General features: G+C 34.0%; 1 protein-coding gene across 1 annotated transcript in view; it reads right to left on the reverse strand.

The window, feature by feature from the left end:
• Nucleotides 1–26,606, reverse strand: part of LOC126739818 (uncharacterized) — a 67,333-nt gene extending 40,727 nt beyond the window's left edge. Inside the window, exons 1-2 of the mRNA XM_050445637.1 lie at nucleotides 26,520–26,606; nucleotides 17,029–17,118 (exon numbers count right to left, since the gene is read on the reverse strand). Of these exons, the coding sequence (XP_050301594.1) occupies nucleotides 17,029–17,118; nucleotides 26,520–26,606 (177 nt within the window). The remainder of the gene's footprint in view (nucleotides 1–17,028; nucleotides 17,119–26,519) is intronic.
• Nucleotides 26,607–26,897: the final 291 nt, after the last annotated feature.

Raw genomic sequence — 26,897 nt, forward strand, 5'->3', positions numbered from 1 at the left:
TCCAAAGCTAAAAATTATTAAAATCGTTCAACTGCACCTGAATTAATAAAAAGCTATTTAGATAAAAGAACGCAAGTTGTATAGGTAGAAAATTAATTTAGCAAAAAAATGACTTACTAAAACTTGATCTAAATAACAAAATTGGGTCGTTCGCATATGACACTGTTTACTACAAAAAAGAGTTATACATGTAAAGAGATGGAACAAAATATAAAGAATGACATAATAAGAATGGTTACAAATCTATTATCTAATAATACAGAAAATATAGTGTTCCATTATTTAGCTATGTTACCGGATTATCTTGATTATTAATATTAATGAACTTAGGATTGAACCAGTCATAATGAAATATTTAATTCAACTCATTACCTCGAAATAAAAATAGACTATCATCTGAATAGGGATAAGCACATTTAAGCGTGTACATAAAAGCTAAGATCTTTATTAGTGGTCGGAGTTAGAAGCACGAATTATGCAAGAGGACAAAACACCTTGGACCTGCAATAATTGTCTCGTGATGAATCGCAGATCGTCTGGACATTTCTCGCAATTGGAGACCTCGTCTCATGGTAGGGAATCAAACGTTATGGATTATAACAGAGGAGTTTCTTCTATGTTTGTGTCACCATTTGAAACCTCATTAGTAAATCGTGATATTGAATTAAAAGCACTTATTCAAGACGTGCAAAATGAAATTAAGGAAATGAGGAAATCAATGGACTTTTTAAACGAAAAGTATGAAGATGAACTCAAGCGTACTAAAATTTTATCTGAAATGGTAACTGAAATATCTAGAGTTAAAAATTAAAACAGCTAAAAATGGAGTTAAGTCAATAGTCACAATGAAATCTTTGGACCTAAAACAACAGCTTCTTCGGTCTAGAGCTTTAAAGGGAAAAGTAACAGCTCAGAATGCTGGCATGGAAGACTCAACAGTACCTATTTATATAGAGGAGGAACTCACAAAAGAGAGCTATATTCTTTTCAAAAAGGCTAAGCAACAATTACAGGACATGTACAAATATATCTGGCACAGGAATGGAAGGATTTTGGCACGGAAGACTGATGGGGAACGGTATATAGTTATTAGGAGCAACATGGGCTTAGATGAAATTGTTTCATAGTTACTTATGTTTTTTTTCCAACTATTTTAAGTACTGATACTATTTGTGTGTGATATTATACTAATTATAGATATCTTTTATGGCTGATAAGTTAATAATAGGACAAATTAATATTCGTTCATTGGTGCCAAAATTTAATCATTTTGAATCATACGTTGTAAATAATAATCTGGATATTGTGTTTATATCAGAAACGTGGCTTACTGGTTATACAGCAGATGAGATTCTTCAAATCCCAAATTATAATTTAATACGACGAGATCGTACTACTGGACGGGGAGGTGGGATATTGTTCTATGTAAAGAGATTTATTAATTTTCAAATAATTAATTATGGTAATAGCGTACACTCGGAACAAATTTGGGTAAATTATAAAATTGGTAATACTATACATTATTTAAGAGGTTATTATAAGCCTCCTACTGGTAATCTGAATAGCTTTCTAGATTAATTTGAGGTAAATATGTCAAATTTATTAACAGAATATGACAACTTTATGTATGTGGCAGATTTTAATATAAATATGGCTTGAGGAAGTTAAAGATGCTTTATTTTCAGTTAAATCCAAGGCCATTGGAAATGATGACATTGGCATTGAGATGCTACTCTTTTGCTGCCCGCTAATATAACCTGTAATTACACACTTAAAGAACTTCTCCATAGAAACATCATGCTTTCCCGATCATTGGAAGTGTTCCATTTAATACCTGCACCTAAGGTAAATAATTTAACTGAACTAAAGGACTTACGGCCAGTAAGCATTTTCCCTACTCTGTCTAAAACTTTAGAACGTATTCTTAATATTCAAATGCGAGAATATGTTCAACAGTACAATTTATTACCAGCCACCCAGTCTGGATTTCGACCAGGATATAGTTGTTAAACAGCGCTTTTGAAAGTAACAGATGATATATTTCAAGCTATCGAGAATAACGATTTAACTATTTTAGTCCTTTTAGACTATTCAAAAGCGTTTGACAGAATAAATCATAATCTTCTTTTGGCGATTTTAAAATATCTGGGATTTGACACTACCGCTTGCAATCTAGTTACCAGTTATTTACAGGGTAGAAGTCAGAGGGTTAAAGGCAATGGCGAAGTATCTGAATCCGAGCCATTATGTTTTGGGGTTCCACAAGGTGCAATTTTGGGGCCTCTTCTTTTTACCTTATATACTTCCCAAATGTCAAAATACATTGAATCTTGTAATGTACATTTTTATGCAGATGATACGCAGGTCTACACATCTTTTAATCCGGGTCGTGTTCTCGAGTGCATAAATGAAATAAATAAAGATTTGGAGTCACTGTTCTTAATTTCCCATAAGTACTGCGTCACTCTTAACCCCTCCAAGTCTCAGGTGTTGCTCTTTGGCAGAACTCAATCACGACAGTTGCATAAGGATAGCATTCAAATAAATTTAAATAATAATAATAAACTTGTACTTGTTGACCACGCTAAAAATCTAGGGCTGGTTCTGGACAGTGATTTGAGGTTTACTGAGCATGTCAGCATGTGTATTAAGAGAGCATTCCTAAATCTAAAGCTTATATTTAAACAAAGGCATCTATTGACAGAGTCATTAAAGAAAATGCTTTGTGACTCTTTAGTGCTTTCGCACTTCAATTATGCCGATATAGTTTATGGCCCATGTTTGCTGGAAAGGGATAAATATCGCATTCAGTTAATACAAAACCACTGTGTAAGACTAATTGGGGGTATACGGGAAGTGTCGGCTAAGTTGAGAGATGTGCATTGGCTTAGAATGGATGAGAGGCGCGTCTTCCATTCAGTTGTGTTATTTTATAAAATAATAGCAAGAAAGTGTCCCGACTACTGAAGGAAAATAAAGATTCGCTTAGAAATCCATAATCTAGATCTTCACTCAACTTCTATTTGAAAGGCCTTTTAGTTACAATATAGCGAGACTTTATAATAGAGTTCCTCTGCACATAAAATCTCTCACACTAGTTTCTTTCAAAAAATTTATTAGGTCTAATACTGACCAGTTATTCATGTAGAAGACTTTATAATTATTACAATAGTTATTTCTTTATGAAAATGGTTGCTGTAATTGGGTTCATACTGTGAGTAAGGGCGTTTAAATTTAGATGTACATGAAATGTTGATTTTCTTATGTTTATTTATTAACTTATACATATTGCTATTTTTTGTTGATATTCTTCTAATAGGTGAATGCTTTTTGGGTTATATGCTAATTATTATGACAGATCTGTATTATTATTTAGGTTTAGACCAATATCAAATGGTTCAGTAGAGTAGCTTCTAAGCTAGACTGCGCCATGTTATATCTTGTAGTAATAGCTCTTTACTGTATTTGTTATTGTATATTTTCAAATAAAAGCCATTATTATTATTATTATTAGACTTGCTTAAGCAAATCACAAGAATAGTACACTTTTATACAACAAAAAAGGTGTACTATAAGTATCGTATAGTCCATATTATATGATATCGTAATGAAACCCTTGGAAATAGTGCACAAAATTATCTGTACATTTTCGATACATTAAAAATAGATGAACATTTTGACTATATTAAGATCTTAGAAATAAGACAACAATATAAAAGCACAGAAATTTACGTTACGAAAAACAAATTCACAACCCAACCTACACACAACTACCAAACAAGATTTGTTACAAAAAGTCAAACTGTTCCCCCAAGGATGTCTAAAAAAAAGGTCAATGTTCGTTTACATAATATATAGGACAAAAAATATATTTAATTGAAAACTATCATCAGAATTAAAATATACCACACAAAAGAAAAACTATGAAAAATAAATAAATGAATAATTGAAAATAACCTAAGGATTTAACAAAAAATTAAAAAGACAGCAAATTGCTAAATTAATAAAAGAAATAAGATTTAAATGAAATGGGAAAAAATATAAGTTTTTAATTAATAGATCTTAGCCTATTTTTGCTCCAGTGAAATAGTTACGTACATTTCTTATAAGAAAACAATATTTATATTTATTTATACCATCACTTATCATAAAGTAAATATTAATACTATGTGCACGTATAAATAAATATTATAAAAGAATGAAAGGAATATTTGTAATAAAATCTGATTTCTTTTTTTATATATGTCCATTTTATTTCCTGACTACTTCTAGTACTTTCTAGAAATAGTTTTTAGTGGTACGTAGTTTATTTAATTACTTAAGAAAATAATTAATTTAGTAAGGTTTTCTATGATAAAATAGACATATAAGTCGGATATAGGTTTACGTAAATATTTCATCTCAAAATTACTCAAAAATTTATCGTTCACCAAAAACAATATTTTCCAAAAAACAAATGCCACCTCGTGAGAATTTTTTGACCGCTTTGAGGACAATCAAGATTTTTCTAATTCTTACAACGTAACCGGACAATAAAATTTGTAAAAGAATTCATAAACGAATACGTGTCGGCTCTTTTGTAAAAAAAGGAAAGGCCCTAATGGCTTGTTTTAAAAAGGGTTTTTTTAATATTATAATTTTCTTCGAAACGTTGCTGTTGCCGGCTTAGTGCTTAATGCTCTACCTACTACTAAATACCTGTTACGCATTTTTTTTCATAAATTATCTCAAATACAGGGGTGGATCGGCGATGTTTTTTTTTTGTCAGTTGATTTTATAGGTGTTGCACGTACTAAATATGAAATTTCGTCATCCTAGGGACAAAGCTTTTTGTTAGGGTATGATTGAGTTTGGTAGCTATTGGTGCTATACCGTATGAACTACAGCTTTGACATTATGTTTAAAATTAAAAAAAAAAAGAGCTGCAGTTTATTTTACGGGGTCAATGTCTTAAGGGTAGATTTAAGGGGTGAGAAAAGAGGATAAACCCTCAAAAAAATAGTTTTTATTATCGTTCAAATGGCAAAGTTGTAGCTCATACTCAAGTCGATTAACTAGTTATAAAGTTATTGGATACCGATGTCAACAACAGGAAGAATGTAAAAGATTAAAAACGCAATCAAAAAATAAAAATGGTGCTGACGAAGCACGTTTTGATAAAGTGCTAACAAAGTTGGTATAGGAAAGTTGAAATGCAAAAGGTTATACAATTCCAAAACAAATGAAAATAACATTATCTAGGTGGTTCTAGAGAAATACATCCTGATCAAGGAAGAAGCTCAGGGTTTGTCAGTTACTAAAGATTACTAAAACCCACAGTACCGCTCTGTACTTTTTTGTACCAGTTTAAATCAAGAAAAAAATACCTGTGTCGAAATGGTAAGCGATAAAAGCGCTCATTACAATAGAAAAAGCAAATAAAACAAAAATCGATGAAAGAGCCATTTAAAAAGAACTATGATATTTCTTACAAGATAAACGAAAAAGAAATTAGTTAACTACAAATTCAGAGAAAAAAAAACCATTGAAGTGCCTGAAATAAATAAAATTATGTAACATTTCTTCCAGGCAGTCAGAGTAGTCTTGAACAATTAGGAATTTTAAAGGCAATTTTTAGGCGATTAAAAGAAAAATCAATTATCCAAAAAAAAAGACCTTTCAGATGCCTGGAATAAATCAGTCTTTTTCATGTACCCTTTGCTCTAATTCCTACGCAATTAGTTAATAAAATGTTTATTAAGTGATTGCGTAGTCCCTATGTACTACATAGTTTCAACTACTGCAAACTCTTCCATTTTTTTGTAATGGGTCTTCCTTAGATTTTGAGTTTGGCAGTTTTTTTAACACTTTTTAGTTTGCTGTATATGATTACTTTCCCTTGGAAATATGCTATCCTAAAAGCCCAACTACCCGCAGGTCGTGGATGACAAAAGATTTGATTAATGACGGTCAATTTTTAAGAGATTTGTTTAAGAGCTATAAATATAACACACATAATTAAAATATTCTAAAAAAATATAATATATTAAAAAAAAACAACATTTTTTAAAAACCAAAATAGCCAAATGTACCAATTATAATGAACTTTTTGCTAAGTCTAATAATATCTCGACAATAAGACAATAAGGCAAGTGCTTAACAAATAAAACGCCAAAAAGATTAAATAATAAAATAATTTTAAATTCATTATAAAGGGTGTCCCAATAAGAGCGCACGTTTTAATTGGTAAATAAAAGTCATAATTTATTTTAAACTGAGCGTTATTTATATTTTAATGTAAAGCTAATACACTGCAATTAAACGTGAAAGATAATATCTGCCAAATGGCCACCTCGACTTTCGTGACAGACGTTTTGAGAAATTTTTAATTACATTTTCACAGAATTGCGGCCCAATTTCGCTAATAATACGTCTAATCTACGGATGGTGCGACATGTCACACCATCCTGTTGGTACCACATACCGCCCGTATCCATACCATCCAATTGAGGCCCTAAAAACTCAGTGAGCATATTACGATAGCGTTCGCTGTTCACGGTAACTGCATTTTCAGCCTCGTCCTCTTAAGCGGTCCAATTACTCCACCTGTCCAAAGTCCGCACCAAACAGTAAATCTTAATGGATGCATTTTCTTCTCATGAATGATTCTAGAATTTTCTTCGCCTCAAATTCGGCAATTTTGTTTATTAGCAAAGCCATTAAGGTGAAAGTGTGGCTCATCGGTAAACAAAATTTGTTTCGAAAAATCGACATCCATTTGTTGTTTTTGCAATACCCAAGAAGAAAATGTACGGCGCGTCGCATGGTCCACTGGCTTTAATTCTTGGGTCAATTGAATCTTATAGGCATGTAAATGAAGATCTTTTGTTAGAATTCGGTGGATAGTGCTCTTCGAAATGTGCAACTGCTGTGCACGATGACGGATAGATGTTCCCGGATTCTCGCCAACACTTTCACGCAATGTAGCAATGTTTTCAACAGAACGGCTAGTACGGTGACGCACTAGTGTTTTTACATCCACGACAGAACCATTTTGTTCAAATTTATCAATTAGTCTTTGGACGGTCGTGTGATTTGGTGCATTGTGTCGACCAAAAATGCCCCGCAATTTACGAACTGTTTCCGCAAAACATTCTCCATATTTGTAGTGTGTTTTAACAATAATAATTCGTTGTTCGACCGTATATCGTTCCATGGCTACTAATCGCAAACTGTTTACATTATTCTTTTCAGTTTTTTTTTTGACATACTGCGATAAAAAAAGAATGCTGCGCAATTCAAAACGTGCGTTCCTATTGGGACACCCTATATTTATGATGAAAGTAAAATACGTGAAATTATCATATCTGTCACTAACAAACACTCGGCTGGTGATGATGGAATTCCCTGCTCTCTTATCAAACACGTCCTTGAATTTTTGGTGACATCGATTACATATATTGTTAATCTGTCATTTCAGGAGGGGTCATTATCATCTGCTCTGAAGAACTTTCTTGTTGTCCCTATCAATAAAGGAGGTAATAAGCATCTGATATCCAATTATTAAGGAATATCACTCTTATCGGTGTCTTCGAAAGTTTCTGTAAACGTTTGGAGTCGTTTGGAAACGTTTGTTGGAATGTTGGATAGATTCAATGACTGTGGTAGCGTGGTCTTGTCCATAAATGGATTCAATCGTACCTGACTGGTAGACATCAAAAAACGATATTAAATAATGGAAATGTTTCAGTTGCGTCTGAGTCCCTACCAGTTGTTAGTGGTATCCCACAGGGTAGCATTTTGGGGACACTGTTATTTGTTATATTTTTTGATAGCATCTTGGACAAATTTCCTGGCAACTATATAGCGGCGTTTGCAGATGAAGTTGTTATATCAACGTCGAGTGGTGACATAGAAGAAGTATCTACAGGTTCAACCGGGGTAGTTGACCGAATGATGAGTATCAGTGGACGGAACAGTTTAGTGCTTAATGAGTCAAAAACTGAAATGGCATTTTTTAGTCTTACCGATTTGAATAAAAGATTGCTTGTTTAAATGCATAACAAAACCATAGAACAAAATAAGGTTGTCAAGTACTTAGGAATATTAATCGATGACCATCTTAGTTGGTCTTATCATATAGATATGGTTCTAAAGAAATTATCAATTTATTCCTATGTGATCTAGCAGTTGCGTAATAAAATCGATATTGGCCTGATACTTCTTTATTACTATGGTTATGTCCAGTCATGTTTGTCATATGGCATAATGTGTTAGGGTAAGTGTTCTAGAAGTGGTGTTCTTACAGCCCATAAAAAATAATGAGAACTATTTTGTTTAAGCTTTATACATTTTCTTGTAGAACTCTCTTTCCAGACTTGAAACTTATGCCATTTCCTTGCATATTTATTTTCAACTCGGTCATGCATATAAAGCGTAACCTGTCTGACTATTCCTTGTCTAGAGGTATCCACTATACCCAAACATAAATTAACCAAAGTGGCAAACAGCACAGTAATTTTATCAATTAAAATATATAATAACTTCCCATTGAAAAAAATTTTGAGAAGGTTAATAATTTCAAAGCTTCATTGAAAAGAATTTTAAATAAAAATTCCTTTTATATGTTAAAAGAATATTTAAATTGCAGCGTCTCGTCTTTACTCCCATAATTCGTATTTGTTTGTTTGTTAAAAGCTGTAGTTTTCTTATATTCTTAGTTTTTAGTTAATTGTAGATTTTTTATTGTTTTTTTTTTCTTAAGGCCTTTTCAAAGTTGTATGTTTAGGTCTGATAGTTTTATTTTTTTGACATTATCCGATACTTATGTATATGAGTCTATGGAAATAAATATTTAAGTGTTGAGTTATTGAGTCTTGACAAGTCTCTTTTTACGATTTTCCAGATAATTGATTTCTTTGTCCAACAGCCTCAGCCTTGCCCAGTTCAACAGCCTGGAATAAATAAAATCATTGAAAATTTCCCCCAGGTAATTGAGGTCATATTACACTTCTTTCAGGCAATGGGTTTTTTAGGACAAAAGTGAAATATTTTGACGATTTTTTCAGGAAACTAGGTATAGTTTTCACATTGTCACTGAACAGTTTTCTAGCATTAATTCGAGTGTCAAATTTATTTCATAGATTTTCGTAAAGCGGGTCGGTAGCTATGACCATTTGACGCTATTATTCATGTTATTTTATTTTGTCTGAGTAAAAGTATTTGCAATTTAGTTAGGAGTATTAAATATCGGATAGAACTTTATATAAAATGTATAAAGTATAGTGCATCCGTAAAGTAGCGGATAAATTCAATAAAAATTAAATGAACAGTTTCTGAAAAAAATGCCCGAACCCGTCGATTTTAATATTTGGTTTTGGGTTTTTTCTACGTGGAAATTAAATATACAGGGTGACTTAAAAAAATATATCAATATGTTTTTTAAATGGAAACCACCATTTTTTAATGCAGAATCAGAAAGAACACATTTTTTTTAGAAAGGATATGGTAGAAATAAATAGTGGTTACATAAGCAATTTTAAACAAAAAATTATGATAAAAAGTAAAATTAAATAATACCTATCTGTGATTTAAAAATTCTTTTTTGAATGTTGTCAATAACATCTAGAGTTTTCTAGTTTCTAATTTCCTGGTGTATTTGTTCTTTCAAATCTTCTAAACTCGCTGGTTTAGTGAAGTTAAATCTGGCGATCTGGGTGGCCATTCAATGAACCCTCGTCTACCTCTTCAACGATTTGGAAAAACTTTATCTAGATAATTGCGAACGGGCAAAGCATAGTGTCACCGCCACACTATGCTTTACCCATCTTGCTGAAAAAAAAAAGATCACGTTGGTGCATGTCGGGTTCTTCCAAATCCGGATACAAAGTTATCAGGGCGAAGATAAGATTACTTCCAACAAAGTCTAAATACCTCTCACCAGTGAGAGTTTCATCAAAAAAGTAAGGTCGTAAAACTCTTTTTTTCACTATATTGCACCACACTGTTCTTTAAACAAATACAACCTAAATCCTGAATTAGTTAAATTATGAAGTAGTAAATCATTGTTTCGCAAGGAATGACATGTTTTAATTGCATTAAAAGTAAAAGACTTCTTGTATGTTCTTGTATTATGTCGAGAAATAATATATTTAAATTTATTTCTGGTGTTAATATTATGGGCGCTCAAATTGGTTTAAAATTTATTTTTTAGAAATTTGGATATGAATTTTGAATTAGTAATTAAATCATCAGTAAAAAACACCTAGATGTTGAGTTTTACGGTTTGACATATTTAACCAGTTCAACTCATTCATTTTATGTGACACGTGATCTGATTTTCTTAATTACAAACGAGACGAATACATGTATTCTGCACCTTTTGAATACGATATTGTCCCGCTTGACGAAGACAAGGACCACAAATAAAATCAGGATAGTTAAAGTGTTTAAGCGATATATATGACCTTTGTAGACGTTGCTTAACATGATCGGAAAAATTAAGCCGACAATCAAGTATAATACCCAGATTACGAGCAGAATTACAAAATGGTAATATTTGGTCATATATTTTGATCTTAATATTATTTTTTAAATATTCGTTGTGATTTCTTTTGCGAAACCGCATAAGTTTTGATTTTCACGGATTAAGTTGAAGGCCGTGTTTTTTAGGGAGATCTTTTATGTTGTTTAATTCATGATTAATAGTTTCGTTAGAAGTAACAAAGTCATTTAAATATGAGTACATCTGGCTGTATAAAATTATCTCCATTATTTTCGAAATCGCAGGTAAAATTGTTGTAATGCGCAAGTTATTAAAGGTCTTAGTTATGTAAGGATCAATAAATGGACTGCAATATTTTCATATAGATGACGCGATTTTATCTAGGCCACAAGCATTAGTTTTCATGTTTTGTCTATATTTTTGTCAATTTTTTGTCTATATCATTTTCATAAACAATGTCCATCCAAGGCAAATTGTAGAGATCGAACAAAAAATAATTTAAAACAAAACCTTTAAAACAACGATACAAAACAAGTTTTGATGCAGGTTTGTTAGATTTTAGTTTTGTTAGATTTTAGTTTTTAAGTCAACAAATAGGTTAAGTCCGGGATAGTTGGCTCACTTTTTTAAAAAATGACATAAAATGAAAACCCAAAAGCTAATCAAACCAAAGAAAAGAGATTTAACATAAGCATTTATTCGCAAACATAGTCGTCTGATGTGTCAGTATCTGTGGATGAGTCGTATTTACTTAATTTAACTTTTGTCGCTCTTGGTTTTTGGATGGTTAGGTTTAATTTATTTTTCCCTTTTATGTTTTTAGTTTGTTCCTTTACACATCATCTAGATAGAATCATTTGACCCATCATCATTATTTTTTTGTTTTTGCTTGTCTATAATCGTCGTATTTTTTTTAATTTCTTTTTTCTTTTCTTTGTCCTTCTTACGCGCGTTAGCCAATTTTTGTTCTTGAATATTTTCCGGAGATGTTAGGACGCAAGCTACCTGTTTTGCTCTTTTTCGTGCATTTTCAATATTAGCTGATGTGCTTGGAACAGGCGAAAATTTGTTTAACAGTGTTCCGGGTGTGTCCTGATTTTGATCTTCATCACGTTCCGATGGTATGTTATTCAAGCCTGACGTTGACGTGGATGGTATGGCTTGTTCTTGTTTTGGCATTTGATTTTTATCATTATTAGCTCTATTTGCATCATTATTAACTGTTGCGGTATTATCTAAAAATGTTTTTTTTATAAATAAATAAAAATACGTTTGTTAGAGGGACTTACCCAAATCTATCATTTCCTCTTCAGATCCTAAATATGCGTACTCTGATATGGCTGAAGGATTAAAGGGACAAACACCTGTTGACCTAAAAGCAGATACAGCATTCTCAACTGTCGCAGCTTTTGACCACGCCTTAGATAGCAGCTGGCCAAATTGTAACCGGTTAATTTTCCTAGTTGGATTTGTTCTAATAAATGTGTTGCAAGCATTATTAAAGAAGGCTTTAAGGCTCTTAAAAAAACATCTATCTAAAGGTTGGAGAAACTGTGTGGTATGACTAGGCAGGCAAAGAGGAATAACACCATGTTCATTAGCGTATTCAAGCATCTTTGATGAGCTGCAATGGCTAGCATGCCATCCAGTAAAAGTAGAACTTTTCCTTGCGGTTTACGTGGTATAAATTGTTTTTTTAGCCAAGCAAACATTATATCAGTGTTAATGTAAGCTGATTTTTTATTCATATAAACAGTGGAGCCAGGGGGCATTCCATCTTCAAACTCAGCTTTTTTATTTTTCCCCTTGAATATACAAGTAGGTGGTATGTAATAACCTTCTGCATTACAACGTGATATTACTGTTATGATTTCTCCCTTCTCTGAAGCAGTAATTGCAACAAGATTTTTTGAGCCTTCTGTAGCAATAACATAACCAGGTTTATTATTTAATTGTAAGCCCGTATCGTCCATATTAAATATGTGACCAGCTTTGTTCATTATTTCTCCTTCGATTAATGTGGTTTCAAGTAAATTAAAATACACAGAAACATCTGTCTTATTCATTCCTTTACAACGGGCTAGTGACACCCCTTTAGCTTTCCTAACACTTAGGTCGGGGTTTCGTTTTAAAAACATAGTTTACCAATCATACCCAGCCAGTTTTTTCTCTCTATTAAATGTGTGTTTAATTTTCAACTGCTCTGCCAAGTTAAATGCCATTGATCTGACGCATTCACGAGTTGGTGCAAATCCATGTTTTTGTAATTTCTGGATATGTAGCTTAATTTTTTTCTCATTTTCGATACCAAGAACACAAGGTGGGCCAAGAGCTCGTTTCTGGAAATCATTGTTTTTGAAGCGCCTGTGAAATGTTGGTGGCGGAATGTTGTTAAAATTACGGCATGCCTCTCTGATACCCATAACACCATTTTTGACAGCTTCTGCAGCATTGACTAAATCTTCTTCAGTCCAGTTTCCTCTTTGCACTGAACCTTTTCTAATGTAGTCAGTCGGCATGACTCTAAAAAATACATTTATATACTTTGGATGTCTAAATTGTATACTTAAATGCCAATTTTAGACTTAGATTTTTGTAAGGATTAAATAAAAAAATTATTTTTGTTTTCCGGGATAAATGCAACTTACCCATTTAGTAGTTGAGCCATCTATCCCAAAAGTCAGGCTGTGAGATGGCCCACTAAATATTTCCTAAGATTTATTAAATTTTAGAGGTACGGGTGCATTAACATAACCTCAAAAATGCACAAACCCAAAAGGAGTAACAAAAACTTGAAAAAAAAAACAAAATTTCCAGAAAAAACTATACATTACTTTTAAGGTTAAATATTTTTAGCAAAACTTACCTTAAAGTGTAGAAAAAAACCGCAAACCTGTATCACGATATATACAGCACGTTGAATAGGATGTGTCTAAAGCTACAGTGCCGTAAATCAAATATATTTAGGAAATAAAAAAGCCAAAAGAGCCATCTCACCCGGCGGGCCATCTCTCCCGGAATTACCCTACGAGTCTGTGATCAAAGATTGTATCCGCAGAGAGTGTACCAGAGGATGTTACTAATGTGGTATCACTGATAAAAATTGTATTTATAAGCTTGCTTGAATTTTTTGAAAATATTATCCGTTTTACAAAATTATTGTTGTCATTACATAATTGCTGCATTTGCTCACAAAATTCATAACGGCGATCAAAATCATCTTCCCATAGCTCTTGAAGTAATAATATTTTATAAGGGTGAAACTTTGCTTTTTTCAATACTTTATGCACAGTAGATCGCGATAAATTAACATTAGAAAGACGTGCCTGGGACTGTGGCTTTGGGATTATCTTGGACCATTATCAAAACGTTAAGCTAATCTTCTTCAGTTATTGAATCCCGACCAGCTTTTTGAGTATTCCAAACATGCCCGGATTCATGAAACTTTGTTTCAACTCTGCTTACCATGCTTTGGATAATAGGCGACCGATCAGGATCAGTTGCATTAAACACTAAACCACCTCCTTTTGAGTATGCGACATATCTCCGAAACCAATCATGCACAAGACTTCGATTCTTTTACGTTCGGTTAATTTTCTCATATTTCATACAATAACAGTAGGTAATAAAGTATAGTTACTAATAAAACGCAGGATGACACTGCTTTCGCTTCTCAAAAAGAATAAACACCACTTGCAACTGTAAAAATACTTTCAAATAGTTGCACCAAAATACCAAACATTTAATTTATTTAGAAAGGTATATCTTTAATTTTACATTTTATTATCATTTTTGGTTCAAAATAGCGTTTTTTTCTGATTTTGCATTAAAAAATGGTGTTTTCCATTTAAAAACCGTATTGATGACGTTATACCTTTTTTTAGTCACCCTGTATATTTATTTTCCACGTAGAAAAATTCTAAACCCAATATTAAAATCGACGGGTTCGGGCTCTTTTTTTGCAGAAACGGCCCATTTAACTTTTATTGAATTTATCCGCTAGAAGATTTGATAGTTTCATGAATTGTAGAATATTTTCTGTGTTTTCTATTTTGTAGCTCATATTTTCTTTAAAATTATTATTTAAGTTACGTAGTTTTCTGTTTGTGTACACAGGCATTCCGATAAAATGTGTTTGATTGTAAGCGATTTGTTGCAGTAATTGCATAACGGAGGGAGGTTCTTGTCTTAAGATGAATGAGCGGGTAAGGTAAGAGAGTCCTAGGGCAAATCTTTTCCAGAGCGATTTTTTGGATGTAGAGCGTTCAAGATAGGAAGCAATAAAAATAATTGCGAGGGGCCAGCAGTGGATGCAAAGACCTGATTATAATGATGACGATGATGATGATACAAGTCAATTGCCAAATAAAATATATCAAGCACTATATCCACAGACTGCTCAAAAAATAAGATAACCCAGTTGAGTTGATCCGAAAAATTCAATCTATCCATGATAACCGGTTGAGCGAAAGTCTTTAAATGTCCCTCACTAATCTTTAATATTATTAACTACTTTAAATATCAGAGGCGGATGGTAGCCATCTGGAGGAACTAGTGGATCATCATATACATAAATACTCGGATAACTCATCCTCATCATCAATACCCATGTTAAGTTTACTGTTGAACATAGGCCTCATGTAAATCATTCCGAGGCTTCCAGTTTTGAGCACGTTGTATCCAATTTTGCTGGATGCGCTTGATGCCGTCTGACCGGCCTTTACGTTGGTGGACGACCTCGGTTTCGATAGGCGTCATGTCTAGATCTCCATTTCAGGTTTTTCTTTTTCCATCACCTATCTCTGATCGGTTCTTTTTCTAATTATATGGTTTGAAACTCTGTCTCTAAGGAATAAACTCAACATTGATGTCTCCATCGTTCTCCGTGGTAGTTAAATTTAGTTTATTACCTTCACGTTATTATTCCAACAGAGACCTTCCAGTTGAGAGCGCTTACAGAGTGCAGTATCGATCATAGATACACGAGTCTTTTTCAGAATATATACAATATCGCAACAGCTGCAGTTAGAATGTATCATGGCAAGACAAAGAAATTTACCCTGGAAAAAAAGTATCAGATAAGGAGACACTATCTCCTCAAAACTGTTCACCGTACTGCTGCAGAGCGCTTTGAAGAACAACAGTTAAGGAGTTAACGTAAGTGAGAGTAACTGAATAACTTTAGGTTTGCGGATGATATAGTTGTTATTGCAGACCATAGATAGATCATGCTTATCAACATCTTAAGGACCTTCAGAGATTTTGTGCAAATTTGGCTAAAAAATTAACTTCTCTAAGACAGAGTACTTCTCACCATTTTAAATTGGGTAGGGGCAACTAGACTACTAGAATTAAACAACAGAATAGGACTGGACAGCTTACGGAAAACTAAAGGAGGTCTAAAAACTAGATATTCTCATGTATCTGAAGTGGAAGGTCTTTGATCAGTCCCAGTTCTAACATATGGAGCAGAAACACTGACCGTCGGATTATTACATACTACAAAATCGAAAATCGCGTCTGTCATATTTTTGTTTGTGTAAGACTGATATTAATTATGAAATGCTATATCACTGTTCTGCCATACACAGTTTGGGAGGTTAAATTATGCGACAATGAAAACATCAGCATCCTGTCTTCGATACTGCTAGTCATGTAATTTTCAACACCTGATTTTGGGCCACACTAAGCTGTACTATATTCCCAATGTACAAAAAGCAACAATAAAAAAAATACAATATTTTAACCAAAGTCCACCTCTGACCATGACCAGTAGCCGCCATCCACTTATCAAAAAACGTGGTATCCCAAAATAAAAAAGTAAGTGACAGGCGAAGAAAGGGCATCGTTACCGGTTGAGATGAGATAATAAACACACGAGATGAGAGATCCGGTGTCGCATTGACCGAGGAGGATTAAGTTTTATAATAAATATTTTCGAGGAGATAACAAAGCTCGTTAACGGTCTGGTGCGCTTTCTTACCGCTACGGATTCTCGAAAGAGTCTCTTCTGGGCCTAAATATGCATATAATATGGGTCGGGATTTGGTTAAGGTTGTTGTCACATAAGACCAATTTAGATCAATTATTTTAGAATTATCAAAAAATAAACAGCAAAAGATTTTTTGTATATATGAGTTTTTTTGATAGATTGGATCTAGGTCTGGAGTGAAAGTAGAATGAACATCATATAAATTTTATTGGACTTAGTTCTGGATGCCATGCCGGTCTTGGAAGATCCAGCATTCCAATAGCTTCTAGAAACTGATAAACAATCATGCATTCCATAGATAAGCCATTATCGTGTCATTAAAACCTCGTATTTTAATATTGTCCACTTACTGGTAAAACAATTAACAGGATGCAAAGAGTCAGTAATTTACTATTTAAGTCATAGATTCTAAGTAAATAAGGTAATATGAGTTACTTACACTATTCTGTAAGGTACCATCCAATATTCAGCATCCAGGAATAAGTCAGAACCATCATAAGGCAAGAAAAAAGTAAGATTAGCTTAAAAATAACATAGGTTACAAATGACTTACCGTCTTACTATTCACATCAACCTTGTAGGTGCCAGCAAATGCCTTGATAATTTCAGGGTTACCGTATTTTGCTCCCCAGTGTAAAACAGTCTGAAATGGAAGATTGGAAAAATTAAAAAAGTGAAAAAAAAACATTAAATTAAAAGATTTATGATCAAAGAAATACGTTATGTGGCTATCGCTGGTTCTTACTTTCTTCGTATTTTAACTCAATAAATTCTTGCATTCTATCAGGTTTTTATTTACCATGATCCAGAGATTATTCTTCATGTCAAAACTGAAATGGAAAATTTGCAGCTATTAATCAAGCATAGAATTTATCATTTTGGTGAGTAATAGACTCCTTTCATTCAAGAAACTTTCCAGATTTGATGACCTTAAAGTTTCTTTATTTATTTCTTAAAGTTTCTTTTTTTTTTCTCTGGCTGTTAAGAAATTCAGTATTGAGTTCAAATTTCTATGAAAGGCATCATCAGCTTCTTCCGTATCACTTTTGTAATATCTGAAGAACTCTCCGATACTATTTTCAAGTGTGAATTTAAGGTTTTCCTTTATGATCTTTTTTTTCTTCAACATCTATATGATTAACTTTTTCACGCAAGAAGCTAATACAGCACCAATTCCAAGTCTGAATCCGCTATTAGAAGCTCAAAGTAAATTTACGGAAATCCGAATAAATTTTATTAATCAAAGGAGGGAAGTTCCTCTAAAGGGCTATGGCTATTAAGGAAATCCGGTCTTTACTCACTCACTGGACTTAACTTAGTAAAATTATTATTGATGAGTTTCAACTTCCGCGAAAGGCAGCATATCATTAACTTCTTTGGCAGCTCCTGCATCTCCGCTTCCACATTCTTATTAAGATAAAGTGATGCAGAAGAAATCTCTGAAACTAGATCCATAAACCTATAACCTCATATCTGCAGATTTCACGTCTCAATCTAGGTTTCTTTTTTTTATCCTTCATCCAACAACAATTGAACCTTAAGCCAATAGTATCTTACAGAAATCCGAAGTCATCCTCAGCACTAAATCCAAGCATCCATGTATGTATCAATGCGGACTTCAGATTAATCCACAAAAATACCAAATCATTTTAATAACCGAAGAAGGGAAAAAAGCTTCTCCAAGCTTTTCCAGTTAGAAAATCATAGGCCAACCAATGCAGAGTATATTTTCGTTTCTCCATGTACTTCTGCCACCTCCAACTATTTATGATAACTTCTTTAGAGAGCTTTTATTCCCCGTTATTATTAGTCTAAAGTGATGTGCCATATTCTTCTCTACTTCGTTCCTTAATGAGATGAGATAGTATGAGATGCAACGTTACGAGAAAAGATAAGACAAAATGAGATAAGTTGAGGACTTAAAAATATTATTTTTGTTCATGTGCTTATGAATCTTCTATGCTCGTATATTCTTCCTTGATCTTAAAGAACGAAACAGAAAGAGATGAAAGAGGAATACTAGGCGAGATAAGATGAGAAGGCAGTGAAAAGAGATGAGATAAGGTTTTGGAAGTTCCAAGTATCTACACTTTTTCTTACAATGTACTTACAAAACAAAGTACTTTAGTTTAGATAATAAGCGTTATCGGCCTTTAAGAGTTGACACAAAATGCGACTACTAGGTGACTTAATGGGATCAAATAAGATGATTCTCAAACCTCCCTCAGTACAACCAATGCAGACTCAGCAAATGACTATCTCTATCCACATCGTCGTTCCTCCATACACACTGGCCGCATTCAAAAACTCCAGGTTGTGCAAAATAACCAGTTCATTAGAAATGATGTGTTCCTCTGAGACCTCCTATTATAATTTAATAAGTTAGAAGATCTTTTTGAAGTTCTCCGTCCACCAGCATTAGAAAGACTTAAGGGGGTAGAAGGGTTCTGGCTATTGAGGAAATCCAGTCGTCACTTACTCACAGGAGTTACCTAAGCAGAAATGATACATATGAATTCCAGCTTCCGTAAAAAGCAGTATATCATTAACTCCCTTAGTCACTTCCCCATTATTATTAATATATCAAAAAATCTCCGACACCACCTCCATCAACTTCTGACCTCATATATGCAGATTCCACATGTCAGTTCAACGTTTCTCTTTTGATCCTTTCTCTTCAACTACATTTACTTATAAGAAACCAATAGTATTTTACAAAATGTCGAAAACATCCTTGGCATCAATTACAAGCCTGGATGGATCAATGGAAGCTCCAGATAAACTCACAGAAATTCCAAGTCATTTTATTAAAGGAAGAGAGAAAAAAGACTTCTTCAAGTCCTTTTAGAAACTTGAAAAACCACAGCATCTTCTTCATTGATGGAACATTACTTACGGTAACACAACCACTTTTAATCTTAGTTATGACTCACCACAAAATTTTTGATGAGTTTCCTGAATTCTGGATTTTGTGAGTATTGTTTGTCTTACAATCACAGTGAAGAAATGAGACGAGAAGTTGAGGTAGGATTTTAGTGGAAACCGTAGGTGTCTACCATATTTCCTGCCTTGATAAGATGAGTTGAGATCTTGGAAATCACAAGTGTCTTTACTTTTGCCTGCATTAGGGTTCAGGTGCTTAAGAATCGACTCTATTTTCTTTTTTGATATTAAAAGACGAAACACGACGAGATAAGAAGAAATAAAAAGAGAAGGCTAGGCGAGGTGACAGTAAAAAAAGTTGAAAAGAGATGACATAAGGTATTGGAAGTCCCAAGTGTCTACACTTTTTTTTGCAGTAGTTTTCCTAGTAGTATAAATAATTAACATTACCGGCCTTAAGAAGTTGGCATAAAATGCAATTACTAAGTTAGGCAATGGGATCAATGAGATGAGATATCTCATCTTAAACCTCCTTCGATTCAACCAATGCACATTACTCCAGAAAACGATGATGAGTATCTATTACATCTTCGCTTCCCCATACACTCTCGTTGTCTGTAACATTTCCAGGTTGTGCAAAACAACTAGTTTATAAAATTTTGTTGTTCCTTTGAGACGTTCTATAATAATTTGAATAGTGAGAAGTTATTTTTGAAACACTGCTTTTACCAAGATTCCACTATATTATTATATGGTTCTATAAATACTGTTATTCCCTTGAGTTAAGATCAATGTAAGTAAGTCCTTCTTGTATATTCTTAGATTCAATCACTCGCATGAATGGTATGCATCATAAATGCCTTTAAGGGCTCTGGCTTATAATATTGAGTGCCATACTATTTTAAAAAATCTCACCATCAATCGACACCATCTTCATTCACTTTTGGACTAATATCGGCAGATTCCACGAGTCAGTTTAAGGTTCTCCTTTTGATTGTTCCTCTTCAACAAGTTTTTCACACAAGAATCCATATTATTTTACAGAATCGGTACGAACCCGAGCCTGAATGGACCAATGAAGGCTCCAGGTAAATCTACGGAAATTCTAAATTATTTTATTAACAGAAGCGGGGAAGAAAACCTTTCCAAACCCTTCCATTTGGAAAGCCACAGCACCTTCTTCGTTAATGGACCGTTATGGATGATTCGCAACCTCCCTCGGACGAACCAATGCAGACTACCCCAGAGTTGTTGTTGAGTTTTTCTGTAGCCTCCTATTATAATTAAAATAATTAGAAGGTCTTTTTGAAATTTTGTTTCCAACAGCATTTCTAGATATATGGTTCTGCCCCTGAAATACTGTTGTTTCCCTTGAGCTAAGATTAATATAATCGAGCCTTTCCTGTATATTCTTAAGACTCATTCACCCCCGTGAATGGTGTACACCTTAAGGGCGTTAAAGGGTTCTGGTTATTAAGGAAATCCAGTCTGCACTCACCCATAGGAGTTAGCAAGATTGATATTCATGAATTTCAGCTTCTGCAAAAGGCAGCATATTAACTTAACTCCTTTACCAACTTCCTCATTATTATTAATAATCAAGAAATCTCGATCAACTTGTGGCCTCATATATGCAGATTCCATGTGTTAGTTAAAAGTTTTTCTGTTGATCTTCCCTCTTCAACCACTTTTACACACAAGAAGCCAGCTTAGAGAATGCCTGATTTCCCACTCTGGATGGCCCAATGGGAGCTCATGGTAAGTCCCAAATCATTTTATTAACTGAAAGGGAGAAGACAAAGAACCTTTGTAGCTAGAAAATCATAGACCTCTTTGGTCCATTAATGCGCTGCTTACCCATTCTAACCTCGGACTTTCTCGTCACGTCCAACAACTCTTAAGCAACTGTTTTGTCATCTCAGAGTCTTCTTGTCTTTCTATATAGTTAGAAGGTCTTTTCAAGCCCTGCGTTCACTATATACTATTGAGTACTCTTCTTTTCTCTGAGTTAAGAAGAATATAAACGAGCCCTTCTTGTATATTCGTAGACTCATTCACCCGCTCGAACGGTACGCACCTTAAAGGTGTTAATTCGGGGTATCGATATCCGCCTATCAAACCGTTATCGGATTTTGTAGATCTCGCCCGGGCAGGAAGTTATACGTTTTCGACTGTCCCATCTTTTTTAAATTGGTGTTCGAACCGTCCACTTATCGTACGGTTTATCGAGGACCAATTAGTCTCGTGTCTGTTGTTGCGTTGTCTTGTTCTTTTTTTTTTTAATGAATGCCTCGGTTAATGCAATCAGAGTATTTAAGGGGGAAGATATTGAATTTCTCTTTGTCTCTACTGTATTTCATATATGACCTGAACTGATTTTCCAAGCACTTTTTTCTTCAAATGAATTTTTTGAAAATTTGGAGATACTACTCAGACTTGAATTCTTATAGAATCATCATCTGCAAGTTAAGGTCAATATTTCTTAAGTTCTCGAGTTGACTCCATACTACTTATGGATGATAAGCGTACAAGATATGCAGAGTACACAAGAAGAAGTCATATACGAGGGGTTCGGGTTCGTAAAGATCAAAAAGTGAAAATGTCGCCGGTCGCCTCTGCGACAATTTGCAAAACATAATTTACATCGAAAACGCGTCCCGGGCCGAATTTATGTATTTATGTCGCGTCCGTTCCCATGTTACTTTTATCTGATACAAGGGATATCTCGTGCGCCGATCGCCTTCTTTGCTTCGCTCGTACGACGTGAGCCCACATATTTCGGATTTCGTTCCATCTACTTTATTGTTTATATTATTTTGTTTTTTTATTTTTAGGTTTTACGCTATTTTCCCGTTGCGAATGCCCGAGGTGTACGCCCTCCCGCGGCGAGGGTTGATCTAATCAATTCTCTTTTAAGAGGGCTTAATAGTAAGAGAGTAGTGCATACTTACATACTGTGGTGTGACGGTGGAGAGTGGAATGGTCCAGTAGCCAAATTGTAGGAAACATGAAAAAGAAATTATGTTTAATTAATGGTTTTCATATAAAAATTACCTTTAAAAAAATTTGTTTCTAGACGTTTAAAGATATCTGCGTAAGGACAACTAAATGAGGCATAGCTAATTATAAATTAATTCTGCTAAAATAGACACTTTCTAAAAAAAAGGGCTAAACAACGATCTTAAGAGATGAAAATATACCGACTATTCGAGAATAATCCCGTGTGTCGCCTAAACCTGAAGATGCGACAAGAATGATACGAGCGGCGGGCACATTGACACGCGCAACATCTCGGAACATATTTAGAAAGTTGGCGAATGTTCCGGAACAATGGTCTACATAATGTACATACAAGGAGCTCTCGTGGCTATGAGGCAAGTTCAAGTCTGAATTTTAGCGCAGCTTTTAAATTGAAATAGAAAAATACAGTGAAAATAAATATTTCTAGTGGTCTTAATTTATTGTGTTTAGTGTGTCCATGTGTAATAAATCAGTTGATACAATACAATACAATATATTACGGAAATTTTTACAAATACATATTGCAATTTATAGACACCACTTAAAAGTTATAATATAATTCATAGTACTAACTGTAGATATTTTAACAATAATAATTTTTTTTGGTTCATTTTAATATTTTACTTTATGTGAGTAATATTTTATAATAATGTACATAAAATAAGGTAAAAGATTGTATATAGGTATTTGATTGTAATATAAGTGTTGTCATTATCTATTTATTAAGTTAGAATAAGTTATACCTGTAGGAGTTTTGAATATTGTATATTATTTTAAACCTTTTATTGATCGGTGCTGGACTCGATCAATTTTCAAATTACCTTCCAGCTCCTTTTTTTGCATTAATGTAAATAGCAATAGGATATGTCACTCAACATTATCAATTACTCTAGATCCTACATTAATACAATGCAAATAAAATATATTATTATTATTATTATTATTCTGTTTTAGCTCGCTGATAGCGGTGTTGTCAATTTCATCGGCCTGAAGGCAAGATGAATTTTGCTATGGTAGATTTAGTAACTTTCGAACAATGTTGCATGTATTTAGTGTAAAAGATTTCTGTATAGTGACAATATCGTCCAGGAGGAAAGACCCAATGCGTTAAGGTTTTTGGACAATGTTAAAGGCAAAATTCCAGTGGATGAAATAACTAGAGGGAGTATATATATACATTATCTTGCCTCCATTGTTGTTTTATCTCGTTAGCTAGATCTGCGTATTTAGCAAGTTTAGTGTGTGTCGTTTCTAGGATATTATTGGTATTTGGCACTGCTATGTCAATTAGAAAGGTTTTCTTTTGGGCTTTGTTTAATAATATTATATCTGGTCTGTTTGAAGTCAGCGTCCTATCGGTCAAAACAGTTCTGTCCCAGTAGAGGCGAAAGTCGTCATTTTCAAGTACAGTTTCTGGTTTGTATTGGTAATAGGGGCAAGTTTTGCCAGCTCTTGATAAATAATTTTTGCCACACAGTTATGTCGGTGCAGATATTCGGCAGCTGATAGAGATGTGCATCCTGATGTTATATGTTGAATTGTCTCCGGTACGCGCAGGCATTTTCTACATCGATCGTCGATTACTTTCTCATCTTTAGTAATGTACTTAAGGTAATTTCTTGTAGCAATCACTTGGTCTTGTATAGCCATCATAAAGCCTTCAGTGTCAGGAAATAGATCTCCACGAGTCAACCAGTAGTTCGACGTTTCATAATCGACATGTTCGGCATTAAGTTCGTGAGGATGCTTTCGGTGTATTGCCTTCTGCTTCGATGTGTTAACTTTAATGGCTGTGTCCTCTGATCTTGTTACAGTAATGTGTTCTGCTATACCTGCACGGAGATTCAAGGGTGTGTATCCGTTATCCGTTAGCACCACTGCTCTATGAAGAGAAGAGGTTTCCCTCATAGTGAGGAAGTATTTCTGAAAATCTGCTACTGTTTTTTGAAGAGAAAAGAAATATCAGTTAGTCCTCTGCCACCCTTGGATCTGGGAAGAGTAAGTCTTTCGATAGCTGACTGAGGGTGGTGTGCTCGAAAGGTCGTGAGGGTTGTTCTGCTCTTCCTCTCAATCTCCTCTATATCCGTCTTTGTCCATCTAATGACTCCAAAAGAATACGTTAAGACAGGGATAGCGTAGGCATTAACCGCTTTAATCATGTTCTTACCATTCAGTTTAGTTTTTGTGCTTTAGACGTGCTTAAGACGACTGATATATTCCTTTTGGAGATTCTGCTTTATTTTCTTGTGCTCTGTATGGGCTGACCGATGTACCCCCAAGTACTTATAAGTTTCCCCTTCTTCCATAGCCCGAATGAGACTACCATCTTGTAATTCAAAGTTGTTGGTGTTGTGTTTACCTTTGATAACTATTTGAGCATGTGTTTTTGCATTTATCGATACCAAAGCTCATTTTAATGTACAGCATAGACTTTGATATCATCCATGTACCGGGTGGCCAAATAAGCGAGGTAAGCGGCTGTATCTCAGGACCTGTACATCTGGAAATAATGGAATTTTTTTTATTATTATAAAAGTGACCATAAGAAAATTCTGAAAAATATTTGTAAGTGCCGTATTTCACCGAAAGAGGGCGCAACTAAAAATTAAATAAAAGAAACTTTTTTTTTTCTCCGAAAATTTAAATATTAACTTTAACTCTAAACCACTTATTCGATTTGAGCAATTTAAAATTTATTTGCAAGATAAATGTAGCTGCTTTAAAAGTCTAATCTCATTGCTACCTTGTAGTTCCTAATAAAACCGCCAGAGGGCGCAATTTGTTATAATTCCAGTTTTTTTCATTTTGCTCTAAAAATTCAAATTGAATGGTATACTTTTGACATTCTATTTAAAAAGTAAATAAAATTTGCAAAAGTACTGTAAAAACCGCATGATGATATCTTTGCTCGTTTTAAAGTTATAGCGAATTAAAGTTTTTTACGCACCGAGCCTAAACTTGTGTGTCCCGCCTAAAAATCTCTAATTAGTATTACCACAACTAGAATACCATGACATTGTCATAATTAATAAATTATTATAGTAATAATTGATTGATAAATAATAAATTAATAATACCTGTGTATCACAGAATAACTGGAAGTTTATGTGACTTTCTTAAGGCGAATAATTTTATTAACGAATTTCTTTTTATATTTAAATTATGGTCCTGAAAAGGACCGATTTTAAACCCAATCATATTTGGTATTTAATGCCTCGATAGGTGTTCAAACTGCCTTTCATCACATTCCAAACAAGCTTCTAATCTTCTTTGCGTGGATAAAAACTGGTGTTTCGATTTTAGCAGCTGATATTTCATTTATTGCACCACGGATTCAGTTTTCCATATCCTGCCTTGTTGCAGGTAGAGTTTGGTACACCATATCTTTTAGTAGTAAAAGTCTAGGCATGTTAAATCGGGTGACCTGGCCGGCCAAGGATATAGACTCCCCCTTCCGATCCAGCGCCCTTGAAAGTAATTATTTATATGATGCCGCACCAAATGGGAAAAATGTGCTGGGCACCCGTCCAATTGGAAATACATGATCCGTCTTACTTCCAATAAAATAGGCAAGGAATTTGTTAAAAAATGCAAAAAAAAAATATTACCGGTTAATGTGCCATCAAAAAAATAAGGACCAATAATTTTCATTCCGATAATGCCACACCACAAGTTTACACTCCAGCTTGGTGCTGGACTTCTCGCATCCAGCGAGGATTTTCAAGCGACCAATAATGCATATTATGCCTGTTGACTTCACATCGCTACAAAAAGTGGCTTCATCGGTCCACAGAATCTGTGACAAAAAATCCCTGTTTTCGCGAATCATTGCTAGTATCCATTGGCAAAAATCAATTCGGCGCTCAAAATCATGTTCGTTTAGAGCTTGATGTAGGATTATATGGAAAGGGTGTAGCCTTAAAATAAAAAGAAATGCCTATATTCGAGAAGAAAATTATAATAAAAAGATGTATTACCTGTGGTCTTTAAGTATATTTTGAACAGTAGTTCGAGCTATTCTCAAATCTAAAGATAACGCACGAGTTCCAATATGCCTATTAAACTCTACGTAGACCAACACATTAATAATGTTTTCTTCAGTTCTTTTAGTAGCGCGACGCCTTCTAAATTTGGGCCGACTAAAACTCCCAGTATCGCGTAGTCGCTGTACCAACCGTGGAAAAATTCTTCTGCCATAATGGCGGCGATCTGGATACCGAAGGGCATCCTGTCTTTCAGCTATTGCTGCATTTTAAAAACACTCAAAGAAAACCGCAATCAAATCCACAGCTTCATTATTTGTCAAAGGCATTTTACAAAAAATCGATGAAAGAAAATTGAAAACAGATTTAAACTGGCCGTCTAATAAATATTTGACATTTCCATACAATCCTTTTTAAAAGTTTCTTTTGTTTTTGCCGCCTACTATACGTTAACTAGAGGCCGAGTGCTAGATCGCGGTACATAAGTTTGGACTCGGTGCGTAAAAGAATTTAATTCGCTATAACTTTAAAACAA

This window comes from Anthonomus grandis, chromosome 8 (assembly GCF_022605725.1).
Source record: "Anthonomus grandis grandis chromosome 8, icAntGran1.3, whole genome shotgun sequence".
Lineage (NCBI taxonomy): Eukaryota > Metazoa > Arthropoda > Insecta > Coleoptera > Curculionidae > Anthonomus > Anthonomus grandis.